The sequence below is a fragment of the Rana temporaria genome, chromosome 13 (genome assembly GCF_905171775.1).
Source record: "Rana temporaria chromosome 13, aRanTem1.1, whole genome shotgun sequence".
In the NCBI taxonomy this organism is placed as follows: domain Eukaryota; kingdom Metazoa; phylum Chordata; class Amphibia; order Anura; family Ranidae; genus Rana; species Rana temporaria.
The window spans coordinates 30,672,691-30,696,216 of NC_053501.1; the positions used below are offsets into that span (position 1 = coordinate 30,672,691).

Below are 23,526 nucleotides of genomic sequence, written 5' to 3' on the forward strand. Positions count from 1 at the left end.
CACTGGTGTCAGTGGGAGGAATAGTGCCCCCATCATTGGTGTCAGTGGGAGGAATAGTGCCCCCATCATTGGTGTCAGTGGGAGGAATAGTGCCCTCATCATTGGTGTCAGTGGGAGGAATCGTGCCTGATTTTTGGTGTCAGTGGCTGGAACTATGCCCCACTGTTGCTGAGATGGGGGGGGGGGAGATAATGTCCCAAGGGCTGGATAAAAGCAAGAAAATGGTCACATCTGGCACCAGGGCCGGAGTTTGGAGGCCACTTATCCGTTAGATCAATTTTTTCCCCTGTAGAAATGATCTCTTCAACCTCTGGATAAGTAAAATAATGGACCCAAATCCTCTATGTAGTCAGCGTAAAAATACATCTGCATTTATTATTCTCCTACTCCTACATGTTGGGACAGGCAGCTTGAGAGAAATCCACCATGGGCAGGTGCACGCAATGATTTAAAATCGATAAGCAAATGCTTTGCCCAACTCCTCCAGCAAGCAAGAAAGAGCAGCGATGCAAAGGTGAGTAAAGGGGTGAATAACTTTCCAGTTTTCCAGGAAAATGGTACACCTATTTACTTAGAACACACTTGGCACCTATGTGTTTAGTGACAACGACTTCAATCTCTAACTTCCCCACATGCTCTTTAGCCAGAGAACAAACAAACAGCAGGGTACCCAAAAGTCTGGCCAGGGGGCAGCAAGAATTATTTGTCACATACCAATTGCACAGGTGGGTCCAGTCCAACCAGGCGGGCAATGGCACTCAAATCCAGTCGAGACTTCATGACAGATGCCGTCATTAGCACAAGGGTTGGAAGCACAGGCATGTTCCGCTACAAAATGCAAAAAAGTTTTAAAAAAATTTACAAAAAAAAAAAAAAAAATACAATTAAAAAGACAAACACTTGGCGAGGTATGTGACAAAGATGCCTATGCATCAATATTTAAATATTTGGCTCTCTAAAAAGAGGACACAGCTTTCAAACACTAGTAACACAGCCAAGTAAAGGTAAGAAAAAAAAATTATTTGTATAAATACAAGTTTAGAGTCAAATTATTCATCCATCACCACTCAAAAAACAGGAAGAACAAAACAGAGAACAAGACTACTTTTCTTCTCTTACCTATTTCACAGTTCTTCCCTGAATAACCATCCATACAAGCACAATGATATCGGTCAGGCTCCGTATTCATGCATGTTCCTCCATTTAAACATGGGTGATGAGTTCCACAGTAGTTCAGATCTTAAAGCCAAAATAAAAATGATAAAATTAGGTTTTGTAGACCAATTTGGTTTTTGGGTCTTGCAGCCCAAAGCAGCAAAAATCAGACTCAAAAAAAATTAACCTGGCCAACAAATCCAGTTTACAAAAAAAAAAAAAAAAAAAAAGTTACCAACAAACCCAATACAGCTTAGGCATTTTTTTTTTTTACCCCAGTGTAGTCATTACACCAAATTACTGCCATTTGGCTTACTGGTCAATCACGAGAAGTTTGAGTAGAAGATGAGTAAAGCCAGCCTTAGATGGATCAAAGCACGGACGGTTCAGCAGGGACCGGACACATTTCAATCCATCTATGGGCAGGCTGGTTGTACAGAAGTGGATCTCAATCCACTTCTGTACAATCAGCTGGATGGAAAAAAAAATATTGATCAGTGTTGCTATTGAGTGTATTCTAATGGCAGGTTCCTGTTGTCATAATACAATAGCTCAGTGGGATGAATTCTCCCATCAAGTGTGTGGATGGGGGTAATCTATTCTTTCATTCAGCTGAGAAAAACAATAAATAAATCATGCCCAAGAGTTAACAAAACTGCATTGTGGGAAATGATTAGCTACTGTTACCCTGAAAGATGTCCAAGAGATTACCTGCTGCAGGGCAAAACCAAACTACACACACACACACACACACACACCATAAAAAAAAAACCCAGTCAGTCGGATATTTTTTACTGTGATTTCGTATTACTTGCTGTTCCAACTTAAAAGTGCAAAGTTGATGAAGAGAAAGACAAAACAACCCAAAAAAAAAACACCCAAACAAAAAAAAAGATTAAACAGATACACAATACAAAATTTTTCCACCATTCAAATTGTGAAACAAGTTCTAAAGAGTTCTAGAGAGACTTTGCTCTAAAATTAAAATCAATAGTGCCAAATACTAAATATACATGAAAACCTAAAACCTCATCAAATGCGTCCACCCACCCATGCATAAATACAACAACATTTTAAATTAAAGTCCATAAAATATGTGCTGTGTGTCTTTAACTCCATCTATAAGTGAAAGAAAAAAGTGCCATCAGACAAAGGAAAACGTTGCCTCTTCCCCACAAGCTCACACTGCACTCACCAGAAGGATTTGACAATTTACTTTGAAAAAGGGGGGGGTCAAATCCTTCTTGAATACTTGAACACCTATAGCATGGTCCCATGTATACTTTTACACGCTAGTGAAAATCTTAATGAAGAATGGTTTTATTATTTGATTAAACTTTCACCATATGAATAAATGCCCTAAACATATAAAGAGCACAAACTGAATAAATTAAGAAATAATAAATTAAAACAAAATCACATAATACCTTTATCGCAGAGCAGGCCACCCCAGTTAGTCTCACAGTTACATTCCCATGGCAACCGGCAACTCCCATGGTCACAGCCGGGGTATGGAACACACTTGTTACAGTAGTCACCCTGCCATCCGTAATGGCACCTAGAGGAAAAATTAACAGGGAACACTTTACATTGAGTTTTCTCACTGTTGCTTAAGTATTACATTTTATTTGCTCAAACTTAAAAAGCACAACTGAATAAAAATCTAGGCAGACCAGCAAAAGCACACTAAAGGGTTGATAAAAATTATATTTCCAAATTTTCATAAACTGGTTAACATCCAATTTAGGAGACAACGTATTTAAATAAAAAAGGAACAATATGACTGGCGACTACCTGTCTGGTAAAAACATAAAAGGCCAACTACCAATTTCATTTTAGTGCCAACTTTGGTCCTTGGTTCACACGTGTTGGATGCCGGTGATGGCACTCAACCTGGATTTCAAATGCTCACCCATCAGGTAAGGACATCAGTCTATGCCCAGGGAAGGTGTGCCACAATTCCAATCTGCTGTTGGGTTGGAAAAGGGTTTTTCAAAAGGAGTTTGGAACTTGCCTCCTATTACATGCCAGCATGGCAACTAAAATAACACGATTAAAAAAAAATAAAACACATTGCCCCAGGACATTTGTCTTTAATCCCTTTGAACTAGTTGGTCACAACTGAAGCAAACAAAATGCAGATCGCCTTATTGTCAGATAAAGAAAAAAGAAGCAAAGAAAAAAAAAAAAAGAAGAATAAAACCCCCAACCATTGTACGGAACTACTAACCAGTGAGAAAGCAGAATCTGAGCAAATAGGTCAACCCCATAAAATTACAGATAATAGATGCAGCAAGTTTGGAATTTAAGTGATACGTGAAATATATATATTTTTTAATTTACACACTAGTAATGATTTACATTGAGTCAAAGCTTGAATGGATGCTCAGAACCAAATCCATCGAAAATCCTACATCTCACATTTATGCCCATCTTGTGTTGGTTGCCCTGCCTCCATTAGACAAATTGAGGGATAAATGGCTGAGGGATAAATGGCTGAGGGATGCACCACACAGACAATTGGGATGACATTTGGGATCTTCCATTTAAAAACACTAGATTAATCCAGTTTAAAATAGTACATAGTGCCCATTTTACCCCCACTATGCTCCACATAATGAATACCTCCCATTCTTCAGAGTGCTGGAGGTCTGGTTATTCCCAAGGTGGCAATTACCACATCTTTTGGTCATGTTCTAACATTAAAGGGTTTAGGTCAGATGTACCAACCAGCATCCATACTTGCACATCAATACTAGACCCTCAAGCCATTGAAATTTGTCTATTAGGCCTTGCTGACATGACAATCTTCCTCATACCAGGGCGGAAAATACCCTGGTTAGCCTCTATTATGCAAGAAAGGCCATCACCTTCCATTGGAAGAAACATGCTCTACCTGCCAATCCTTTCTGGAAACAGATTACCAACAATCTCTCAATATATAAAAAAAGACACGCAAATAGGGGATGTCTCCTGCCAAATATGTGATAAAGCGTGGGTCAAATGATTGGCAGACCCTGCCATGGCTTCATAGATATTAAATAATGAAAAGGCCTAGAGATGTCTAGTTAAACTTCTGTTTTATGCCAAGTACAGGAAATTGGCTCAGTTTTAACGCCATATATTAGGTTTTGGCACCTGATGGTGCAGGTTACACAGCCACACCGTTGCCAGCCTGGTGTTGCTCCAGCTAAAAGGATTTGTACCATGCGTTTTGAATTTATGTCACCTGAGTGGGCAACACAAGTTTATCCACTGTATTGTTTGTGTTGTACTAGTTTTGAACATGAAAAATTTACAAAAAAAAATTTAAATTAAAAGCGTTCACAGGTTGTGAACGACTCCTACGTACGAACGGAGTGTTAGTGAGGAGCTCCAAGAATCCTGCACTCCATCCTTAGCCAATCATGCACATAAAGGCTGAAAAACAACCTAATTACCTGCCTGCCTGTTCCTCTCCATACCCTGCTGTGTCCTGTGCCTGTATTGCGGCGATCCCACACACCCGCGGCCATCTTCCTAGCCTGTGCCTTGCTGGAGTGAGCCATTCCTGGCAGCGAGTTAAGGGGCCCCCCTTGTCATCCTGCCTGCCCATCCACAGGCCTGGTATGGTACGGTGGCCAGCCGGGCCGCTAAAACCGCCCGTTGCCTGGACCGGCCTAGTGAAGCCTGCAGGATTACCGCTCTTTCCTGCACCGCTGTTCCGACTTGCAAACAAATTCGACTTAACTTACAGTCCCTATCTTGTTCAAAACCCGGGTACCCCCTGTATACATTAAGGAGAGCCTTCTGTCAGACAATTTGTTTGAACAATCTTTCCATTTAAAGTGTTTTATTCGTGTAATTTTACTGTCAGGGCCTCCCTTATGTAGACATCCAAAAGTCCTGAGACTGCTGCTGGGTGTTGCTGTCCTGGATGTGATGTGATGTGAGCAGCCTCCGCAAACTCAGAGTTTGCCTTCATCTCTCCCTCTTCATAAAAGGTTCTATAGAACATTGAGGGTGGAGGAGCTGGGGCAGCATAGACCGCAATCAGTCACGCTCAGAAGATAAATCTATGCCATGCAAGAACGGGAGGTGGCTGTACTATGAAACGGACTCCTTCTGGAGTAATATTCTCTGAATGTAAACAGCATTTATGGAAAGGAAAAAGAATATAAAATACTTGGTGTGTTTTTACTTGTACTTTAAGTCGGTAACAGGGTCTCTTCAAAGACTACAGTATCCCCTTAAATAGAAGCAATATTGTCTCACTTCACATACACCATTTGTATTGTATTTTTTGTTTTAGCAAAGTAGATATTGGTCCGGGATTGGCAAGAGGCTGGCCAGTCTGTTGATCCACATTGTGGAAGTGTTATTTCAAGGCCTGGGGGTGGGTGAAGACACAGCTGTCTTGTCAATTTTCACCGGAGTTATTTTAAGAACCTTTTCCATACAATGAGTGTTATGCATTCATGCTGTGCTTTTATCATGTAGATTGCCTGCTCATTGACACTTTTTAAATATACACTACAGAATAAATTTTATTTAGAATCAAAATTGCCAATCATTACCGTAAAAATAAGTAAGTAAATATCGACCATATGAAAATCCTGTGCAACATAAGTTAAAAGTCTACCAAAAATAGTTTTGCGTGAAATGTCCACTGAATAAATTGCTGCAAAAAATGCCAACAGAATATGTAATGAAAATAAAGGGAGTTCTATCTACATGGAGAGGCTGTATAAAAAGATACACCAACTCAATGAGCTATATCTATGCAAAAGATGATTCTGGGCCTGTTACGACAGCCTTTGCATCAACATTAAAGTCTGTGGCAATGCAAAAAAAAAATTAAAATGATAGTGTGTGGGTAAAATGACGTTTAAAACAACGTTTTTAAACCCGCGCATGCTCAGAAGTAAGTTATGACGCAAGCTTGAATGAATAGAGTGCCGTCGTACGTGCTGAACGTAACCGCGCTTTGCTAGAGAATTTTGAAAAAACGATGGTGTGTAGGCAACGTCGTTTTTAAAAATGAAGTTTTGTTTCATGATAAAAAACGTTTTATTTCATCACAAAAAACAACCGTGTGTACACGGCATTAGGCCTTACCTAAAATTCATGCAACGGAATGCCTCATGGCTTTGTTTTGTACTTAACAAAAAACAGTTCCCAAGGTTATAAAAGAAAAAAAAAATTGCAAAAAAAAAAAAAAAACGACAAGAAAAAAATAAAATTGTCAACAGAAAACTTAACTCGAAAAGACAACAAAAGAATCCGCACATGGCACGCCAAAAGAGAAAGATCTCATTCTGGCATTCCAGCCAAGCAGAACATTTTTCTTTTTTTCTTTTTAGCGGAACACACTGTTTATGAATCAAGGGTCACTACGTGTTAGGTCCAACAGTTCTGACATTATCAGGGAAGAGTAAATGTAGACTTCCTCTACAACAGGAAGTCTGCTGTGTCCTAATTTTACAGGTGATGGGCCAGCTTTAATTTGACATCCTTATCGGAAACCAACAGATTTACGTGACTCCTAAGTCAAAACATATGCCATCAACACAGGCAAGTTTTAAAAGAGCATTTATTTTTTTGGTTACATCTTGGAACAAATTAGTCTCTAGAATGCATTGCTAATAAACAATTTGTTGCCTAACCTCCAACTTCTGCTGTACTTCCGAGGCTGACAACCATTTCTGGCCAAAACCTTTCCAGCCAATATATTGCCGAGTGTAAATATGATACTCAGCCAATAAAAACACCCAATTATATTCCCACTAAAACCTCATTCTATCCAAAATTCTATTTCTAGGTATGATTTCTGGCTTCATTTATGGCTCCAACAAAAAAGATCCTTCTTGCTGGGTTAAGAGCCTTTACTACTTCTTGTACGGTTTAACTTTTTGTAAATCTAAAACGCAGTATTGAATGAGAAGAAAATCCCCTTATAAATGGCGATATAAAAAGGTGGTCATGGCAAATCCATAAGTGGTGCCAAGTAGTCAAGCCAAATAGACCATCCGTATACAGTCTATTAAAGTAGAACTTTACCCATAACTGGACAAAATAATAATGTGCTTTAGCAAGGAACATATGTTCCACAATAATTTTACTACCAAAATTAGTTTGTGCTGTTAATTGCCTCCCGTTTCTTCTTGCTGGAGGCCGCCATTTTGCTGAAGCTCAAGGTTCCTGAACAGCAGTAAATTCTAAAGTGGAACTAAACCCATAGAGTTAATGGTTTAAAAAAAAAAAAAAAAAAGTTACATTCCTGTAATGCTGGGATTGCCAACTTTCACATTTGCTTGTGTTCTCAGCCAGACTGTCAAACCATCAAATGGCTCAAGTCAAAACTGATCACATGTGTAGCAGTTGTAGATCAAACTGAAGCACATTCCTTGGCTGTAAAGGGACAGGAGGATTTAATACCGCTTTAAGGGCTCATTCACACCATAGCTGTATGAAAACCGTTGCACGTTGACAGTTTTCATGTACGTCAGTCATGTGCCCTGTTCACATCAATATTGATTTTAGGTCAGTTTTTTCCCCATGCAGAAAACTGCACACACGTTGCAGATTCCTGCGCAGACACATCTGCACGTTGTGGTGTAACAGGGCACATAGAGAACCATTGTTTTCTTGAGCCCTTGCAGAATGTGTGCAATAAAACCAATGTCTCTGCACCATGGTGTGAATGAGGCCTTAATCTGTCAGCAGATCGGCCTCTACAAATTCGCCAGTGCCTAAAAATAGAGAGCAACCGAGCATTAGCAGAGCATAGTGAGACAGTGTATTACTGGATTTCAAACAGCACAGACCAGGGGTACTGAATTAAAATTCACGGGGTCCGGTCTGAATTTTTTTTCCAATGAAGGTCCGAGTGCCCTATTGATGCTACGACTCCACATATCTTCCACACCACAGCGGCACACACCTTTAGTCCCCCCACACACACACTTTTTTTCTTTCAACTTTATTGAAATGTCAAATTTCATTCATTTTTATTCACTGCGGCTCAGGGGCACTGTTGTAGTGTGAACATGACACATAGAAAACAATCGTTTCCTATTGCCCTTGCAGAAACCTGTGTTTTGCTAGTGCAGAAAATCGGACCCCCTTTTACATCAGTGTCTTCCGTCCCCCCCACATCACAGGCTGCCTCATCACAGACTTAATCCAGCTCCCCAAATCACAGACCTCTCTCTCTCTCAATATCAAACCCCTGTCCTTTTCATAACATAACAGCCCAGTACCCTCCCCTCCCCACAGTGTCCTACCTTATTCACACAAGACATGAAGCACAGCCGCTCTGGACAAAGGGCAGGACTTTTCATGTTAAAGGTGGGGACCGCCCCACTGCCTAGCAAGCAATCACCCACCCACCCACCCACTTAAAAGTCTCGCCCTTTGTCCAGAGTGGCCATGCTTCAAGTCTTGTGTGAATAAGACAAGCAGTGTGGGGAGGGGGCAGTTCATCGATATTACAGAATACATGGACCTGCTGCGCCTGCAATGCTGTGAACATAGCGGCAGGCAGTCGGTCGAGCAGACGACGGGGAGAGGACACATAGGAAACTACTTGGCAAGGCTGCGGTCTGGGCAGAATGGTCACTGGAGCCGAAACCGGACAGCCACTTAGTGACACCTGGCATAGACCCCAATGTAAATTTTATGACTAAAGTTCCACTTTAAGTAAATATTTAGAAGAAAGTTACCTACAAAAATATAAAGGTCAGACAGGATAGTAATTGCAGCCTCCATACTTTATCAGTACAGTAAAACCTTGGTTTGAGAGCGTTTTCCAAGACCAGATACATTTTTTAATAAAATTTTGACTTGATGTAATGTCACATCACAAGTATAAAAGAGAAGAGAGGCGCCTCTAAGTTACGCAATATGGTTACATTTATTGAAGTTACAACATTTAGCAACATATTGCTACACTTCGAGGGGCCTCACTTCTCTTTTATACTCAAAGCAAAATCCAGCCGGAGCTACAATCACCTTGTGGAGGCTTCCATTTGTGGCTGGACATTTTATGGTTACATAACCTGGTCGCATTGTTATCTTTTTATATGGACTATAAACTGAAGGACCTATGAATAAATGGTTGTGGAACAAATTATTTGAGTTTCCATTATTTCTTATGGGGAAATTTGCTTTGATTTACAAGTGCCTTGTATTACAAGCATGTTTCTGGAACAAATTATGCTAGCAATCCAAGGTTTTACTGTACAGGTTTTTCTTTAACAAGGTAAAGTCAGGCAAACAGAAGTTGGAGGACCAAATTACATTGACAGAAAGATGGGCATTTATCGATATGAGGGCAGTATTATTTCTTCACCATTGGCATCCTAGAAAGTCCCTATATACGTGCTAACAAAAATGGTTTTAACTAGTTTTCATTTTATTCTAGCAATCTTAAAAGTTATAACCAGTGCTGAAAATGCCATAAAAAAATTGTCACTGCAAAACAAAATGAAAATACCAAATAGGCAAATCGAAAAAAATACCGATATTCATTCTTAAACTGCTGAAGAATTAATTTGACAAATACTTAAAATGGGCCTTGTCCTAAAATACAAGGCCCTCCTTTTTTTAGTAGCTCCCCTACACCCTCATAACAAAATTCTGTAAATAGACCAAAACTGAATGAAAAAATAGCTGCTTACATCCCATCTTCCAACAGGGTCCCTTAAGTGATGGTGTCATCAACGGGTCCTCTTGTGGGATCCAAAACGAGAGAAAAACCAAAAAGATACACCCCTGTACAGTACATGTTCTCATAAGATTTGGGATCCTCAGCTCTCCCATGTTGTGAAGCCTAGTTAAGTGAGCGACAAAGGAACTCTGACCTATGGCCTGTCTAGAACTATTCAAACCAAAAATAGATTTGTGCAGCTTAGCAACACCGGAAAGGATGCAGATCAAGAATTTAGTTAGAGATGCAAGTACTTCCGGGTCAAGATATACATACATTTTTTGAAAGAAGTCATTCAAGGATAACATCCTTTTTGCTGATTTTCTCACAATTTATAGAGGACCAGCAGGACACACAATCAAGGAAATGTCAAATCACAAGGCTAAAGAATGTGCATTATTCAGCTGCATGAAATTATCTACTAGCTGGCCAGTCTGTGTAGGCCTAATGACTGTATCATTATGTGGGTTCTCCAAACATGCACATCAATAATTGAGAAAAGTAAAAATCATATTGACGCGTAAAATCAGCATATCACCATCTTAACTACTTTCTAAAGAGCACTTTCATAAACGGATTTTAAAAGCCGATCATAAAATTAAAGTCTACTAGATTTTCCAAACGCAGTTGGAATTCCACTCTAAAATATAATGCAAAGCAAAACTTTTTTGTTTTGTTTCAAATAAAGTAGAGAGGGATTCAAACATCTGTCAGGTTTTTATTGTTGCCTGGGCCCCTATTAGGGAGATTCACCCTCTATTTTCCCCATTTACCATTATCACCAAAAATAAAATCCCAAATTTTGGGTTGTTCCCAGAACAGAAATACTAGGGAAATCTTCCACTAGTTCTGGTTTTCCCTGGATAAACCCCAGTATTCCCGCACTTTAGGGGGGATTTTCTTCCCACTTCCTGTGTGGCTATGGGACAGGAAGTGAAGGGAAAACTCCCCAATGGGTGTAAAATTAAAGCAGCTTGGTATTCATTAATAGATTACAAGTCATTTTAAATGCAAGGAGTGTATGCAGCTTTATCTGGCTTGGTATCAATCTCTTGCATTCTACTGTATGGAAGAGCTCAGACAGGGAGGGCAAAGCAGCGGTACAAGGAGCCAATCAATTGTGCTGCGGTGGTCATGTGCCAATAAGCAATATGCCAATATTTAAAAAAAAGCAGAGTGACAGAGGGATAAGCTCATCAGCCTGCTGCTTCTCCTTTTACCGTCCAGTCACTGGACGAGGAAAAAAACCTGGAAGTGTTAAAGCCCAACTTTGGAAAACTCTGCCCTGCATATCTTAGAACAAGTTAAACAGAAATAATATTTTGTTCTGTAAAATAATTTTCATATATGCATTTCATCCATGTATTTAAACGTCTGCCTGGAGTTCAACTTTCAGTTGGAGGGAAAAGAATAGCAGTTCTTTGAAACATAACCAACAGCAGAGATTAGCGATTGTAAACAGCTTTTGGCCAGAGACCTAAAATGACTTGCACTACAGAGCATTATGAACAAAAAAGCCTTTTGACTAAGCACATTAACAAATTGTAAAATAAGGCACGGGATGGAAACACAAACAAATAGCATTTGTGTAGTCTAGGTAACCTTATCAGGCTCCAAACTTTAAGGCCTGCACCCAAGTTATTGTTCTGTGTAGGATACACTGACCTTGCAATGGAGAGGAAGAGCCTTCAAGACGGAATATCATGGGGGCAACAATGTCATTCTTTAAAGAGCATCTTAACAAACAGCTGGCACCTTGAATACAAGGAAGATTACGAGAGAAATGGGGGAAGGAAGTGAAGCAGAATAGGCTTCGAGGACAAAACACAATATGATTTTTTGTTTGATTCTCTATGGCATAGTATGAAGCCCTAGAGAAAAAACAAAACAAAAAACAATGTATAGATTAGCAGCATGGGTTGTCATACGTCAGCAATACCAATCAGAATATGGACTCGAGTGGTCAAGGACTCAAAATTGTGTTTAGAAGTCCATCTATTTCTTGCAGATCGGTTTTGGTCTGTGAGAGCACCCTGAACTATTGATATGGCAGTTTGTCTTCCCAAAAATGGTCAACAGAGACACTGTTCTGTCTCAGTTGACCAAGCTTTTATTTTTGCCCCATGTTTGCCACCATGATAGGAAAACATCACTTGGCAACTTAAAGGAAACTTAAATTAAAAAAAAAGGGGGGGGGGGTCTATCAGCAGGCCCGAATCTAGCCATAGGGTGCACTAGGCATTTGCCGGTGGTGCATGTTGCTGCCAGTGCCAATTCTGTAAAAGCTTGCTGCCTGTCAACCCAGCCTTTGACTCAAATACTCAGTACTGCTTTTCTGTTTACTTTTTTTCTGAATACGTGAAAGTACTGAAGCCAATGGGCCAGCATAAAACAGGCAACTAGCATTTTCAGATGAACGTAAACAAGGGAGCAATACTTCAAAATATGCCTTCACGTCAACGTGGAGGCTCTACTCCTACATTGCAGCCTCTATTTAGGTCTATGGAGAGCTTCTGTTCAGATGAAGACAGCATTGGACAAGATTTCGGCAGAGGCAAACACTACAGGAGGTTTCATTTATCAAAAGTCATAAGCACTGGAGGTAAAAGGGTGGGTAAAAACTTCTTCAAAAGTGCATGCCAAAAAGGAAAAACTTCTCTCCCAAACATCCAAAGCACTCTAGTCTTACCGTCTGAGCCAACATAGTACCCTTGCTGGACTGAAATGCTATCCATCTAATCCTCTATCCCACTCCACATGCATACATTGGTTTCTTTCTCCAAAAACTCCCGAGAGAGATTGTCCGCCCACTATTTGGGGAAAAGTTCTTGGGAGATTTGTGTAATGCCTGAACATATTGTACACTTATAGCTAGATTCATGTAGGGGTGCACATCTTTAAGGCGGCGTACCGTATTTACGCTACGCCGCCTTAAGTCAGAGAGGCAAGTACTGTATTCACAAAGTACTTGCCTCCTAACTTACGGCGGCGTATCGTAAATGTGGCTGGCGTAAGCGCTCCCAATTCAAATGAGGGGGCGTGTTTTATGTTAATGGGGGGTGACCCGACGTGATTGACGTTTTTTACGAACGGCGCATGCGCCGTCCATGTACATATCCCAGTGTGCATTGCTCCAAAGTACGCCGCAAGGACGTATTGGTTTCGACGTGAGCGTAAATTACGTCCAGCCCTATTCACGGACGACTTACGCAAACAGCGTAAAATTTTCAAATTTCGACGTGGGAACGACAGCCATACTTAACATTGACTAGGCCAGCTATTTGATGGAATAACTTTACGCCGGAAAATGCCTTATGTAAACAGCGTATCTTTACTACGCCGAACTCAACGGAAGCGCCACCTAGCGGCCAAAGGAAAAATTGCACCCTAAGATACGACGGCACAGGAAAGCCTTACAAAGCCATAACCGGCGCATTTAACTAAGGAATGGGTGTGGGCATCAGAATACAAGCTCAGCTGGGACAGGGCTTGACGTGAAAGACGTTGTTTTCTCTAAAACCTGCATAACATGACACCACTATACAAAAAAACAGATCTTGAACAAAAATGGATGCAGGTCACATTTCAATACAGAAAAATGTCAGGAAGATACTTGTAAACACTTCCAGGAAAATAACGGAAATGAGGTCAGGCCGAATTATAAATGTACTGCAGTTTAAAGGAAACCTGTCCCGAGAGAGAATTATGGGGCGTGCCGTTGCTGCCCTTATAGGAAGGCCAGTCATCTCCTGCTTTATTACTCTGTGTCAATGACCTTGAATAAGCATGCAGATTAAGGAAAAAAAAATAAAAAATCAACTCCTGATCTGCTTACCTACAGGACGGAGTCTAAAAGTACTGAAGCAATTGCATAGTCATGATAACCAGACAACTAGCATTTTCAGAGGTCATCAGCAATAACCTCCATAATTCTGACAAGTTTACGTAAACCCTAACACTTCTTCAAATTGCTCCCTTTAGATTAGTTAAAAAAATGCAACTGAAAACATTTTATCTGTTCAAAAAGCGTGAAGGAATAAGTGTCGATCTTTCCAGAAATATAGCAAAACCATCATAAATCTCAAGCAGCGATATCAGCTCTGTCCCCTCCGTGTTATGGAGATGAGACAATACAGTTTCTTCCCCAGCTAAACAGAACTTTGGTTCCACAACCAAAGCTTTTGGTTTGCAACTGCAGCGCAACCTCATTGGCTTCAATAGGGAAGCTCAACAGGCTGCACCCCTTGTCCATGTCCATTTGTTGCAGCCCCGAAGCAAAGCATTACAGCATGTGTACAATCCTGGCTGTCAGATCCGATTGTAGATGGGCGATGTGCATTTTTGCCACTAATGTGAAAGAGCCCAAGGGGAACACTATAGGATGGTGATTTTAAGTCAATTAGTAAGAACTCAGCGTTCCTAAGACACTTAAAGCCCATTGCCAGAAAAGTCATGACCCGCTCAGCTGCTCGTTAAAGGTTGGCAGGCCCATGTAAATTTACTAAGGATTTACCATTTACTCCTGAAACAAACAGCAATGCAGTTCCTGTGCCTATGCCTTGAGCCTCATTTCTGTATGTATAACAGTGTCTGCAGATATGGAATGAGATTTGGTGATGTTACAGTTGTGCTGCTCACCATTCTTGCCGGAGAGAAAACTGTACTGAAGGACCTGCAGTGCAAGGATCTCCTCCCTGGTTTAGCAACATTCGTCTGTGCTTCCCCCCCCCCCCCCCTCCAACTTCTGCCTCTCATCCAACACAACAGGAGGGATGCCGACAGGGCCAACCAAAACGCCAATTTTGTTCGGTTCATCAGGAACGGGTAAAAATTTGCTCTGTGTAAAACCAGCTACAAAACACAGGCTAGCAGCTCTAAACGAAACCTCAATCTGTGGTTGCCTGACGACGCATTGAGTTCTGTAAACAGTTTCAGCACAGCTGAAAAATAATCATGCTAATTATGGGAAGAGGACACTAAAGCTCAAGCTGCATGTAGGCTCTATAGATTACATGATGTTCATACGCAATATGCACTCACTGGCCACTTTATTACACCTTGTTAGTACGGGTTGGACCCCCTTTTGCCTTCAGAACTGCCTTAATTCTTGGTGGCATAGATTCAACAAGAGGTTGGAAACATTCCTCAGATTTTGGTCCATATTGACATAATAGCATAACGCAGTTGCTGCAGATTTGTCGGCTGCACATCCATAATGCAAATCTCCCATTCCAACACATCCCAAAGGTGCTCTATTGGATGGAGATCTGGTGACTTTGGAGGCCATTGGAGTACAGTGAATTCATTGCAATGTTCAAGAAACCAGTGGTGAGATGATTTGATCTTTGTGACATGGTGCATTATCCTGCTGGAAGGAGCCATCAGAAGATGGGTACACTGTAGTCATAAAGGGATGGACATGGTCAGCAACAATACTCAGGTAGGCCGTTGCATTTAAACTATACTCAATTGGTAGCAAGGGACCCAAAGTGTGCTAAGAAAATATTCCCCACATCATTACGGCACCACCACCAGCCTGAACTGCTGATACAAGGCAGGATGGATCCATGCTTTCGTCAAACTGACCCTACCATCCGATTGTCGCAGCTGACTCGGACCAGGCAACGTTTTTCCAATCTTCCATTGTCAAATTTTTATGAACCTGTGCAAATTGTAGCCTCAGGTTTCTGTTCTTAGCCGACAGGAGTGGTACCCGGTGTGGTAGTCTGCTGCTGTAGCCCTTCTGATCAAAGTTTGACGTGTTGTGCATTCAGATATGGTATTCTCCATACCTTGGTTGTAACAAGTGGTTGAGTTACTGTTGCCTTTCTATCATCTCAAACCAGTCTGCCCATTCTCCTGATATCAACAAGGCATTTGCATCCACACATCTGCTGCTCACTGGATATTTTCTCTTTTGAACCATTCTCTTAAACCTAGAGATGGTTATGCAGTTTTTGAAATACACAGATTGGCCCATTATTCTGTCTCTTAAATTCCCTTTCTTTTCCGATTCTGATGCTCAGTATGTAATTCAGCAAGTCAGCTTCAACACATCTAGATGCATCGAGTTTCTGCTATGTGATTGGCTGAATAGCAATCTGTGTTACCAAGCATTTGAACAGGTGTACATAAATAAAGTTGCCAGTAAATGTATCCAACGTGAAGGTAACACAAATTTAGTCCTGACCATAACGGACAAGAAAAATATGTAAAAACGTTTTATTATTGCCTTTAAGACAATTGTATGAACGGCTGTCGAAAAAAAAAATCCACCAGGGAATGTACATTGCACACAAACCAAGTAGTCTTGTAAGGGAGATTAAGGAGATACTGTAATCAGCTCAAGGCTTCATGGCTCAGTCTATAAACAGATTTCCACTATGCATGGCAGAGATAAACAAGCCCACCGTTTCACTTGTGGTTGCACCAACCAGATGTTAATCAGTTTATACCAAAACCCAATGCTGGGATCAAAAGGAATGCTGACAAATTTTGTCGACAAACATTTCAGTTTCTGCAGGATTTAACATTGATAGATAAGCAGCCTTTGATCAGAGGTGGGTTACTGCTGTATCTCACTCTCCACTAATGGTTTAGCAAGGCAAACGGACTAGCTATTGAATGGCAAAAATGCAGTATAAAAAAAAGTATGAAAAAGAACAAAACAAAACCAGGTAGCCCGGCCTTTTCTCTTCTTGGTTTGTCAGGAATTCTTAAGTCAAACAAACCGTAAATCACAAAAACATGCCTTTAATTTTTGGGGATAGCTCTAAAACTACTGACCCAAGTTATATTTTACCAGCTCATGTTTATGGTTCAAGTTAATACTGGTGGCATCTGAGTACACACCTGCTCACTCGTACCATAATCACAGACCAACTATGGTAAACAGGGGGGGGGGGGCAAAACAAACCTCATAAGACAAATGAATGGGGTTATCTGAAAGAAAGAAAGAAAGAAAGAAAGAAAGAAAGAAAGAAAGAAAGAAAGAAAGAAAGAAAGAAAGAAAGAAAGAAAGAAAGAAAGAAAGAAAGAAAGAAAGAAAGAAAGAAAGAAAGAAAGAAAGAAAGAAAGAAAGAAAGAAAGAAAGAAAGAAAGAAAGAAAGAAAGAAAGAAAGAAAAAGGTATTTCTGAAGCTCTGGTCTACAGCAAAGCTTTTCCAACACCAAAAATGCTTGGTAACCATTACAGAAGAGGCATTTGCTAACCCTATATAGCAGCACAGCCCTTACCATATAGAAGACAAAACATTGCTTAAGTTATCAATATGCTGAAAACAAACTGTTGTGCCAAAACAAAGTGCACAAAATTTTTTAAAATAAATAAAATTCAGGGTAATAAAACAATACAAAACACGTAAAGAAAAAAAGCAGCGTCATTTTAGAGCGCAAAATCCATGTATGGAACTTAATTTTTCCTGCAGAATGCCAAAATCAAGTTCTCTATAAACACAAGACATTTCATGAAAAAAAAGCTAAAGAAAAACAGTATGGTCCCCTTTGGATGTTTTCTAAATTGGATAGGCTGGCACAAATAATGAGCAGGGAGGGGAGCCGATTACTAGAGGAAAAAAAAAATATATATCAAAGTTTGGGGTCTTTACTTTAGGACAGGCATGTTAAACTTTTTTGCCATATGTGGCCCACTACTCTGTGGCCCCTGCAGCTCTGCAGTTGACAAAAGCTAGACTTAAAGCAGTACACACCTTTGTTGCAAAACGTATTTGCACATAATGTTTAATACTTTTTTTTGCTAAAAAGTGGACTGCAAATTTACTAACTTTTTGCAAAAGGTGGACTATGCCTTTAACTACTAAAGTTCTATAATACATTTCTGGAAGTAGATGTGGCCCCAAGTATACATGATGTGAATTTCAGACGCTAAGTTGCATTATTTCCATGTTATCCAGTGCTTGTGATGGATGAAATCAAATTTATAGATAGAACAGGATACCGTTGAAGATGTACATGAGACAACTTAGCTGTTGGGAGATGGAACTCAAACCCATAAGGGTCATCGCCTGATCAGAACAAAATCGGCCCATAAGAGATCACCTTTTGCCTTCAAGCAGTTGGCCACCATATAAAATCTCAATGTCTGCACATAGTAACATGAACAGTCAGCTCTAAAGACACAAATCAACCAACCCCTGATTGGTTCGCAATGATACATCAACAATTTTTTGACATATAATCATAAGCTTTGCAAAAATGATATGAAATTAAACACAACAGAGACAAGTCTACAGTGTAAAATGTTAAAGACTGATGAAACAAACCCGCTTTCTTTTCCCCAATTTAAAATATTTTTTTTTTTTTTTACCAACCAACAAAAAGCTGCACCACTCAACCAATGCAATATTATGGGATACAACTCTTTATAACAAATATGATTTACAGACCAAAAACTCCTTAAGAATGCCAAGACATCTTCACATGAACCTGCATGAGATGGTTATACTTTGACAAATGAATGTCATGAATACAACATACTACGAATCTACAGAATTTTGCATTCCAGTAAAATGTATGGAACAACAAGTATTTCATGACAATATTTAAAAGTGGCTGCTCTGTGTTGCTCCCAACAGCCAGATGTGTTCTATCCTGATCTGGAAGAACATTTTTTAATCTTAGAATAATGACCAATTCATTGGAGAGGTCTGTAAAAGGTTAAAAAATAAAATCTGCTTTAGACCTTGAACAAACTTGAACACACCAACTTGATCAGCAGCGTAAGAAATTATAGGTTGTATAACAACTTACTTGCACTCCCCAGGAACAGCACATCCACCATGCAATAAGTCACATCCTTGCTTGCATATAGCTGTAAAATAACAAAGAAAATGTGTTACATGTGCGGTTTTATATGCCAGTTGAAAGCAAGCTATTCACAAAAAAACAAGAGCATTTATTTTTTCCAAATTGGATTTTATTTTTTTTTCATAAAAACGAGTAACAAATAAATCCAAGAACAAGAAATCCCCCCCCCCCCCCTTCGCTCTCCTTTCGGCTCAGTTAAGCTTATAAAGCATTATCGCCACATTTCATTATCAAGTATACCAACAATTCCAGGGCAACTAATGCACTGTATAAGAAGTTAAAGTGGATGTAAACCCGAGAAAAAATAAATAAAAAATCTTTGCTGTCACAATGTACAGTATACAATTTCCTGTCATCTTGCCACACAGAGTTAATCCAGCTCTGAGCAATCCTTATTGTTCAGTGATATAAAACTGACTTGCTGAGAAAAACCTTAGTCCGTTCCGCCCCCTTGCTGTGAGTGACAGGTTATTTACAGATCTCATGCACTAGCTTCAGACAGGCATTATTTTTTTAATTCCCACTCCTTTTCTGAAGTCATGTGGTTACTTTTCTGGATTTTGACTGGAGGTTAGTGATCATAGCAGAATTTAGTGTAAGGGGAATATAGGAGGTAGGCAGGGGGGGAGTCTCCTGACATCAGGACCCCACCCAACGAGCTCCAGACAACAGACCCACCCACAGAATCTGCAGTTTTTCAGTTCTTATAACAGACAGAGGGGAGACATTTGACAGGCAAGGATACATGCAGGAGGCATGTATATCCTTATAGATCAGCACTATGGCAGTAGTTTAGAAAGGATGAGAGCGGGTTTACATCCACTTTAAGTAAAACAGGCCAACCTGCTCTTCAAACTATTATGCATTTAGGCTGGAGCATCTATCCACGTTTACCATATTTTATCCAACTTCAAAGATGCGTTTTGTTGAACATCGGTTCTGTTTGAAAAAAAAACACGTTTGTCCATTTCCCGCACTCCTGTGATCCATAGAAGTACAGTCAAACGAGCTTTGGCTATACTTCTCTTAACAAACCTACAGAACATATCTTGTTTGTAACCCGGGGACTGCCTGTACACCACTAAATGGTATGGACAGCAATGGGACTATAACAGTGCTATATATGCTGTTCCTCCCGGGTACAAACATTTGTTTGCAAACTCCACTTAATCCATGTACAGTCTTGGCCTAGGATCCAAAGGACATCCTAGAGCTCAGTTTGAAGACCAGCAGGTATCTTGCAGACACTGATGGTCGACTGCAATTCAGTATGGTTTTAACCAGAAATAAAAATATTCAGAGCAGGTAAAAAATTTGTTTACACGTTGAAATGATAGCCTACCTTGTTTACATTCTTCCCCCATCCAGCCATCCATGCAAGCCTTGTTTCCGTAATGGTCACAGGTATAGTGGCCAACAAAGTCATCCCTTGGCCGGCAAAGCTTGTTGCACATTACTCCATAGTAATTTTCATCACATTTAACTCTAATTTTCACATCAAAGTGGGCAACATGACCCTGCAAAACTAAGGGTGTCCACTGGTCTTCAGGGTTGATGACTCCGGAATGAGGAACACGGTCGATCAAGAGGCTCTCATCTAGAAGAAAATATTATATGTTAAAAAGGTGCAAATTGTGTGTTTTTATTACTAAATTGTAAAATATAAGTATTGGTTCTCTATTATAGTCTTAAGACCAAAGTGTCATAACCCATTGGAAATAATTTGACAGTCCGAATACTATGGTCTCCTACATTTTGTAAATCATCCCTCTGTTTTGGCACTACATTTCCCACGATACTCAAATACAAAAAATATTAATATAAACTGGGGTGCCAAGATTCGCCATCACTGCTCTAGGGCAAAACAAAAGTCACACTGAAATCTGACTGGTCTCCAGGGTGAACGCCAAGCAGTGGCCTGTCTCATACCAAACCCACTGGGTGCTCCATCCTTTGAAGTTCAGTAAACCAAAAAGCTTGAGAGATGCATATAAAAATTTCCCTGGTCTCAGATACCGGATTAAGCAGGCCACCTCTGACTGACCCAATTTTTTTTTTTTAATATTCAGTTAAACTTAATGGGAAGAGAATGAGGTCTGTCTTTTAGGCTAGGAAGGGAAGGAAAACTCCTCCGGGAGCACTGTTAAAACATTTTGTTTGTACTTTACACACAGTTGTGCCTCAATTGCATGTTCAGTCCTTGTCTGCACCGCCACCCATTTAATAGTGTGTGTGGCGTTTTATTACTTTCCAATTCTAGTCAAAATCAAGTTAAACCGTTTTGGTCAGAGTTCTGTTTAAAGCCATTTAGGATTTATCCTTGTATAGTCAACTCAGTTTTGTGAAACCAACTCAATTTTGTAAAGATACCACACTTCAGCAGGCACAAACGCCATATACAGTTCATGAACAAGTTATCATGTTCAAGTCTTTTGTTGGAATCTGCTCTTATTTCATCTATTTAAACAAAAAAAAAAAAGGCATTTCCTAGTCAACACTATGAACAGGATACAGACTGTCCAGCTCACCCTGCATTCTCAGACTGTTCCGTTTCCTATACCTTGTTAAAGACAGAACAAACATGAAGAACTTCAGATCCTTAAATCTATGTGCATTTATGTTTTTGCATGCTAGCAGAGGAGATCCCGATTGTAGAGTCATGGCACTTTCTGAGGGCACAGCATAGAAACAGACATGTGGTAGTCTAATCAACATTGACTGGGCACAGTATAGAAACAGACATGTGGTAGTCTAATCAACATTGACTGTATCTACAAAACTATCCATTGGCTCTCAGACAAGAAAAAAAGGCAGACAGGATGTCAGGATAGCATGCAGATGTAAGTGAGAATATGCAGAGTGCATGGCTAATGCTAGACATCGTGGGCATTAAATGCTAGAGCAGGGCCATATCAAAATAAACTTATCTACAGGGCAAGGAAACCAAGCTATGGAGTAGAGTGCAGTAAAGTGGAACTTCAGGTAAATTGGATCAAATGGAAGCAATTTTTGAATGCCAAATTAATTTTATATTGGTCAATCCTGAAATTTGCACAGCTTTGCCACCTAGCACAGCCCTGAAGCCTAGACGATTTTTTTTAGCTGCAGTATCAAGTAGTTTACACATTTGTAGAAACACTCATGACTCTTGCTGGCCATCCCTTGAGAAAACAAAATTGGTCGGCATGGGTGCCTTCAACAGCAGCAAGGCCATGCCATCTAAGGTTTCTGGGTAACTTAGATACAGTCTGAATAAAAACGAAGTCCAACAGGTCAAGAAGAGTGATCTGTTGAAGAGGTAATAAATACCTGCAAGTGTTATGCAGGCCATACAGTGCAAGTGCTATGCAGAACAGACACCGTCTGCTCCCATCTATGGGGCAAGCGAATGGTAACAAACCGCCTGTGATGTCATCCGATCCAAACGGGTGGGGAAATAGGTCCCGCATCTGCTGACATCTGTCGCTCCATAGAGTACGATCCAAACGGGTGGGGAAATAGGTCCCGCATCTGCTGACATCTGTCGCTCCATAGAGTACGATGCAAGGTCCCATCAGGTCTGCCTGAAAAACTTTTAGGACCCGATTGGATAGACCGTGTGAAAGGGGCTATACAGAACTAAACAACTCCAGGCAAGACAAATATTAGAACTTTTTAATGTCAACTGGTGTGAATGACTGGCCTATGGGAACGTAGACGGTAATTTAAATAAAAATTTTAACCTTCATAAAAAGAAAAAAAAGACAGCAGACAACTTAGTGGATATTAAAGGCCGCGGTTGTTTATTATTGGTTTCAAAATAATAATTAGTGGGTAAGAGTCGGTTCACACTAAGGCGACACGACTTCCAGAGGCGACTCTGACACGACTTGAACATGAACCACAGGGCGATCTGGGGAGATTTACAACAACAAGACTTGAAGTCGTCTCCAGGACAGGAGACATTCCAGTGGCCAATAAAACAACAATCAGCTCTGGGGGAGGGAAAGGTTTGCCTGAGAAATGTATGTTATCTTCCTGGAAAGTAGCTTCAATTAAGACAGTGATCAGACTTGGATCAGACTTCTGAGGCGACTTCCATTGAAATCAATGGGTACAAATCGCCTACAAGTCGGATTGAAGTAGTACAGGAACCTTTTCTGAAGTCGGATCGCCTTGAGTCGTGTGTATTAACACAGCTCCCATTCACTTCCATTGTTTTTCTCTACAGCACGACTTGGGACGACTTGAGGCGACATGAAGTCGGATCGCAAGTCGCCCCAGTGTGAACCGGCTCTAAGCATTCAATAAATTAAAGATATAAATTAAAGATATACATAAGCTTTAGAAAGCCTAGCCACTATGGCTCAGGCTGCAAACACAAATTACCCAACTCCAACAATAAACTTGTGTAGCATTTTCTTTTAACTATAAATATAAACACACATACAATAACATCAGCATTCTTCTCTCTTTTTTTATTTTATTTATAAAAAATAGCAATAGCTAGTCCCCCTTTGTTTAAATACAAAAGGTGACCCTACCACATAATAACAGCCGCAACATAAATTAAATAAGAGGGGGGGTTGGGGGAGAACACCACAGCTCCTGTCCTCTGAGGTGAATGAGCTCCCAGTCACGGAGCCCTCTTATAGCCCAAATCAAGCTGGTTCTGGCTGGTTTAAACCCGATTTTTGCGGGCTTTGCATGAGCCCAGGGAGAGATCACCTGTACTTCTCTCCCCAGACACGTGAGCCCCGCTCTATTCCCCCCGAGAGCGGCAGGCTCCCCAGGGGGGAACTTAAAACTGCCTTCCCGCCACTTTCCCATGAGGAAAAGGGGGGCTAGAGACTGCCTTCTCCCTTTTCCTCTCATTCA

At 40.4% G+C, this 23,526-nt stretch overlaps 1 protein-coding gene across 2 annotated transcripts in view; it reads right to left on the reverse strand.

Annotated features, from left to right (window-relative positions):
• The window catches only part of JAG2 (jagged canonical Notch ligand 2), a 113,586-nt gene that overhangs the window by 39,742 nt on the left and 50,318 nt on the right, over positions 1-23,526 (reverse strand). For both annotated transcript variants that reach the window (XM_040332299.1, XM_040332300.1), the window contains exons 4-8: positions 20,012-20,266; positions 18,613-18,673; positions 2,583-2,713; positions 1,120-1,239; positions 715-828 (exon numbers count right to left, since the gene is read on the reverse strand). In XM_040332299.1, the coding sequence (XP_040188233.1) occupies positions 715-828; positions 1,120-1,239; positions 2,583-2,713; positions 18,613-18,673; positions 20,012-20,266 (681 nt within the window). The remainder of the gene's footprint in view (positions 1-714; positions 829-1,119; positions 1,240-2,582; positions 2,714-18,612; positions 18,674-20,011; positions 20,267-23,526) is intronic.